The 6,368-nt window shown below is 41.1% G+C and overlaps 1 protein-coding gene across 1 annotated transcript in view; it reads left to right on the top strand.

Annotated features, from left to right (window-relative positions):
• GAD2 (glutamate decarboxylase 2) overlaps positions 1–6,368 on the top strand; it is a 43,158-nt gene that overhangs the window by 31,928 nt on the left and 4,862 nt on the right. The window contains exons 12-14 of the mRNA XM_014946552.1: positions 1,853–1,931; positions 4,018–4,167; positions 5,940–6,047. Coding sequence (XP_014802038.1) covers positions 1,853–1,931; positions 4,018–4,167; positions 5,940–6,047 — 337 coding nt within the window. The remainder of the gene's footprint in view (positions 1–1,852; positions 1,932–4,017; positions 4,168–5,939; positions 6,048–6,368) is intronic.

Below are 6,368 nucleotides of genomic sequence, written 5' to 3'. Positions count from 1 at the left end.
AAAAATTTTTTTTTTTTTTTTTTTTTTTTTTTTTTTGCTATCTGTGACTCACAGCCAAAAAATTACATAGGTGCTTGGTGCTCAGTTATTTGGGCAAACATGAGATGCTTTAAAAAAACATCTGTGGATCCATGTAGCTTTTTTCCTTCACTGTTTGTCTCGGTCAGCAATTTCTTCACATACTGATGGCTGAAGCCCAGAATAACTGATAACAAATGAAAAATGGTGGATTTTTATTTTAAATAATTAATTTTATTCTGTGTGCAATTGGGATGTAATTGGGGAAATAAAATGACCTTAGGGTAAATCAAATGTTTTAGGTAGATAATTAACATCTGGTTGTTGTCAGTAAGTAATCCTTTTGCTTGAGAAAACCCATAGCACTGCTATTACCTAGAAGTATTTTTTCCTGATTCTGCATAAGCACAGATAAAAATTTAAAAGTATCACATCAAAGAAAATTCATGTTCAGAATCATTAGTTTTGGTGTTGTAATCAGATGACTTACTTTGAGCGGATTAAAAGCTGCCAAATACTCGAAAAGCCCAGCCAAGTGGCCAGATGTTGCCTGTGGAAGACTGTTCCCTACAGATTTTGCATCAAGCCCTTGTGCAGTCCCATTTAACCAGCAAAGAGGAAAGCACAGACGTGCTGCACGGTGTCCATGTGGAGTTTGGAGTTGCTTACTTTGAAGGAGTGGAAGCAGTTTGGCAGGAAATGATAAGGACATGCATAAACCTGTAGCGCTGTCTCCAAATCCTACAAAGGAAAAGACTGCCAGATTCCAGCATGCTCAGCTCTGTTAACATAATGTTACCTGCGAGGGTGTCCTGGGTCCTTTAAGATTTTACATGCTCCAGTTGACTGATTTGTACAAATTTGTACCATCAAAACTCAAATCACTGCACTACATGAAATCCTCTGCACTGTGCATCCTTGACAGCCCGCCAAATAGGATGCAAATGTATACATCTATCAGCTAATCATCATATGTAATAATAGTAATTAACAAATAGCCAGTCAAGCATAACACAAAATTAAAATAACAAACAACTGGACAACCTTCCATTCAGCCCTTGCCATAGTCCCCAGTGTCTCATCTCTGAGCTGTGTTGTGACAGCGCTCTGGTCGTTCACAAGATCTGGGCTGACAGCTGGTTTTGCAGTGAATGTGTCCTAAAGGGAGGTGGGATCAGACTCTTTTGTGCAAGGGGGGATCAGTTCTATGTTTATTACTGTGGTAATTTTGGACCCTCCAGTTGTGTGAATTTTCATAGCCAGTCTCAGTTAAGGAGCTATGAAAATTTGCCATCAGCAGAGCGATGAGAAAAAATTACTTTGAGCCAGGTTTTCCAAGTTACTCAGAGACTTAGAGATACCCAGAAGTATTTAAAGGAATTTTCAGACATGCTTATGTGAGCTACTTACTAAAATCTTACTGTAACTGGAACCAACAGGAGGGAATGTGCTAGTTTGCCAGATTCCTATCTGCAACTGTCATCAGCTGTGTGCCTGTAGAAAGTTCATCAGTCAGGTGGGTGATTTTAGGAAGTTTGCCCCATGTTTATGAAATGTGGATGACTCCTCAGAAAGTTTAATACTGATTAAGTTCAGTGCATAGAGCAATCATCCTGTGATAAGTTGCCAGAATTGTCATCCAAAAACCAACTAAAGTGGATTACATCCCTTATGAAGGCATTGCTTTCCTAGTATCACCCATAATTATTTTTAGCTTTTGCTTGCTCAGAAAAATAAAAAGGTGTACATTGCTATGTGTTCATTATTGTTATTATTACTGATTATTTCACCACAACAGTACAATGTCTGAGTTTTCTGTGGTTTGCTGTTCCAGGGCCAATTCGGTGACCTGGAACCCTCACAAGATGATGGGCGTCCCACTGCAGTGTTCAGCCCTGCTAGTAAGAGAAGAGGTATGTCCCAGTATGCTCACTTCTCTGATCCTTTCTGATGTTTTGCTTCTAAAAATCCTGGATGTTTTCTTCATAACTGTGTCATAGCTAATATTTGCTAATGTGATGAGGATTAGAAAATAAACAGGCTCAGGCTGTGACTGCAAAAGAAATTAAAGTAGCTGTCTAGCAGAAATTATAGATCCAACTGATGGCACAGAATGAAAGAATGGTAGGGGTTGGAGGGGACCTGTGGAGATCATCTAGTCCAGACCCCTGCCAAAGCAGGCCCTTCTAGAGCGGATTGCACAGGAATGTGTCCAGGTGGGTTTTGAATGTCTCCAGAGACAGAGACTCCACCACCTCTCTGGGCTTCCTGTTCCAGTGCTCTGCCACCCTCAAAGTAAAGAAGTTGCTCCTCATGTTTAGATGGAACTTCTTATGTTCGAGTTTGCGCCTGTTACTTCTTGTCCTGTCACTGGTCACCACTGAAAAAAGACTGGCCCCACCTCTTGATGCCCACCCTTTAAGTATTTATAGGTGTTGATCGAATCCCCCCTCAGTCTTCTCTTCTCCAGACTTAAAAGACCCAAATCCCTCAGCCTGTCCTCATAAGGGAGATGTTCTAGTCCTCTAATCATGTCTTTACTGAGTTTTATGTCCATAGTTGGGTTGTGAGTGTGTAACTGCATAACCCCTCTAGTTTCTGCGTAACATAAATTGTAAGTGTAGGAAAACTCCAGTCCTCTTAGGATGAATGGTATGGTACACATGCAGCAGGACATTTGGTCCAAAATCTAGGCGTGATAATCTAGACTTTTATGATATTTCAGCCCAGCTCTGATCCATATATCCTCTTCGGGACACTTGGATATAAAAAAGGAATAAAAAGTTCACTTGGAATAAAAAGTGGACATTTTATTTAGGACTAGAATTTGAATTACCCTTCAAGCCTGCAATTTTCATATAACCATCAGTTACTGGGACAGCTGCTGTACAACCACCACTTCCTCGACCAGCTATCAAAAAGCTGGTTGCTGTTTTGCTAACAGCTGTACAACAGATTGTATACAAAGTGATTGCACTTAGGAAGAAAGAAGCTGGCTTTTATTTGCCCTCTGGGTCAGTTCCCCGAGACAAATCCTGCCTGGTTGAAGTCAGTACCATCCTTGACCTCTTGTGAGAACAGATGGCTCAGATTAAGAGAAAGCCAATTTTTTTTCCCCTCTCATTTTACTATCGCAGTTTTGAGTTACACATAAAGATTAGACTTGATAAACAGCCAAGTTTTGTTTCTTCTTGGACTGGAAATTGCAGTTTTAGGCAACAGCCCTAAGGTAAACCTTAAACTTGGTTGAGGACTTAACAAGGGCCAGAACATGACTCTCTGCACTTCACTTAAAAAGCTAAAAGCACTCATGCTTTTGTGAGCCAGGTTTCTTCACCTTGTTGGCTTCTGGCCCTCCCACAAAGCTGCCTCTCAAAATGGTATCATGCAACCCAGAAATAGCTGTAGCTGGCTGTTTAAAGGCCATATGCTCTTCTCTCTGTTCAAAGCTTTCTATACCACTTAAACATCCCATCTGCAGCTGAGAGCTTTGCAGAAAAGAACTGTGCCTACAAAGAAAGAAAACAATGAAAATCAGAATTTTAGGCACCAAAGCAGTTAGAAAAGTCGTGTGATGCTATTTAGATTAGTCACCAAATTGCCTTGGTCTGACTCAAACAGAAAAGAAGTATTCCAAGGAAAGGAGGAAGAGGAACCAGAACAAGGTTCCGAGTGAGACCCAAAAATTAATTTAGACATAATGATGCTAGGAAGCACAATGTCCAGGTTTTTTTTTTTTAAATGCCTTGGCTCTGGAAGTAGATTACACATTGCTGGGTCAGGTACCAAGGTGTCCTGGGCACTGAATGGGATATGAAAAACTTAACTCCACTGAGCAAGTAAGTCTGGTTTTTGTCCTTTTATTTTTTGGTCTTCCTTTTGCACTTAGACACATAATCGACTGAATTTGGGCGTTTGTAATTTCTCGCCCAAAGCAACCCCCAAACCAGGAGTCACATCTGTGCCAACATCACTTTTTTGTGTCTTTGTTTCTATAAGGGATTGATGCAGAGCTGCAATCAAATGCATGCTTCCTACCTCTTTCAACAAGACAAGCACTACGACCTCTCTTACGACACGGGAGACAAGGCTTTGCAATGTGGACGGCATGTTGATGTCTTCAAGCTATGGCTGATGTGGAGGGCAAAGGTAGGACTGCCTGCAGTATATTTGTTTGTATTAAAATAATGCACACCAGATACGGGGTTTTTTTCTGTAATCATCATCTTAGAGAATATCTGACCTGGATTTCCCATATATAACATGAAAGAAAGAACATTATTATTTTCTGGGGTTTTATACTTTTAACAATTTAGCTTCAAAGCAGCACAGATGATTTTGAAACTTCTCCATGGCTTTGCGTAGCATTTGCTTTGTGTAATTGTAGGAGTCTAACAGCATAAATCAGATACCTAAGAATGTTGTTCCAAAGATTTCTGGAAATAAAAAGATGTTTTAATGACATTCAGAAATTAAACATGGCAAATCAAGACTGGAATGCCTCATTTCATTGCATGCAGTAGATACGAAGTCATCTTTTGAAGAAGCAGAGGAAAAGCCATCAAAATCTGTTCTCTGGGAAATCTGAAAGGACTGACTGTAATGATTAATTCATCTGTATTTATAGAATGTTGCTCAATAAGTTCTTCCATATATTTATCCAGTGTATTATGTCAAGTTGCCTCAGGTTCGTTCAGAGGAGATGACATCACTGTTTTCATTTCCAGAAAGCCTTAAAAGATCCTCATGTGCTTCATTAAAACTCTGAAAACAATTCTGAGACAGACATCAAATGTAGCTGGAGACGTGGGAGTCTGTAAAGGAGGATGCAAGTTTCTGGGGTCGCAATAGCTGTTGTGCTGACGGGGGTCTCCAGGGTGGCAGGCAGTTTTAGCCACATGTCTCTCTAACTCCAAACCTTTCTCCTGGCGCTGTGCTGGCCCTACCCTGTTTTGAAATCTCTCTGCACAGGGGGATAATGACATGGGCTTTTAAGTCAGTTCTGTACTGCCAGAATAGATTTAGCAGGGACACGCATCCGTTACTCACAGACATTTCTTCTTCTTAACCCCATTTTTTCAATATGCCTTGTACTGCTTTTTCTCTTCTCACACTCCACTTGTAATATTAACATTACAAAATAGGATGTGTGTTTCTTAAACAGTTTATCTATTCCAGCTGTTTATTCCCCTTCCTCCCTCGTAAAGCTGGTTCTTTTGTTTGTGGCATCACAGCTGGTGATTGCAGGAACAATTATGATGTCACAGAGAGAGGATTATGACTTCTGCCAGAGAAGAAAAAGCAGGATTTGCTGCAGCTCTTAAAAACACAGCTTCTGAGTTTATGTGGTGTCAATTAGAAAAGAAGAGGGAAAAACACTACAGAGGCAGAGCAGTATCTAAACAAAATGCACATTTTTCACAGGCATCAGACTGGTGTCTAAAAGCCTATCTGCCAATTCTGTGTTAAATAAAAAATAGAAGTTATTCTTAGAAAAACCCTCAGCACTTCACCTCTAGAAGATTAAAATCCCCTATTCCAAAAATAGCAGGAAAATCCCCATGTCTGGAACTAAAAGCCTTCAAGACACTCTCCTCTGTGCCAGCCCAGGCTGTCTGAAGCCGTGCTCAGCCTCTCTGTAAGATCTGCCCCCTTCATCGGAGGTGTTGGCAGTGTTTTGCTGAGAACCAAGCTAGTACCCAGTGCTTGTTTGGCCGAGGTGGCTACAGGGGAGCGGCAGGAGCTACAGACAAATGCAGTGTGTCCTTCATTTCATAGAATCAGATCCTCAATCTGTCCCACAGAGACTTTCAAGAGGTAACTTGTGCTGGTGCTTTGGTGAGTGCTGCGTGGTCCTTTGGCTGTTTCGGTTCACAGAACAGATAGTCACTTAACTCTTTTTTCTCCCTCTGCCTTTAAAGGGAACCACAGGATTTGAAGCCCAAATTGATAAGTGCTTGGAACTTGCAGAATACCTATACAATAAAATAAAGAACAGAGAAGGGTATCAAATGGTGTTTGATGGAAAGGTATGTATTACAACTTGTTTTTCTCAGGTGGTCAACAGCACTTGCCTTTGTCACTTGTTGGGATGCTCCCAACAGGTCAAACCAACCGCACGTGACAGAAAGCAGTGTCCTTGTAATAAAACGTGTGGTGTTGTGCCAGTACCTCTCTTCCTCATGGGATCCAGGGACGGGGGAGATGAGGCAGCTGTGCGTAAGATTTCAGTTTGCACATTTCCAAACACTGGCATCCTGGGCTCACGTAGCACACACACGATGAGAACCAGATCTTAAGTAATAAAAACAAGTTGCGCTTTCCTTATAGGAGGGTCTGTTAGGAGTGGG

This window comes from Calidris pugnax, unplaced genomic scaffold (assembly GCF_001431845.1).
Source record: "Calidris pugnax isolate Ruff unplaced genomic scaffold, ASM143184v1 scaffold19, whole genome shotgun sequence".
Taxonomy (NCBI): domain Eukaryota; kingdom Metazoa; phylum Chordata; class Aves; order Charadriiformes; family Scolopacidae; genus Calidris; species Calidris pugnax.
The sequence above is the reverse complement of the archived record's forward strand: the minus strand, read 5'-3'. Positions and strand labels throughout refer to the sequence as shown.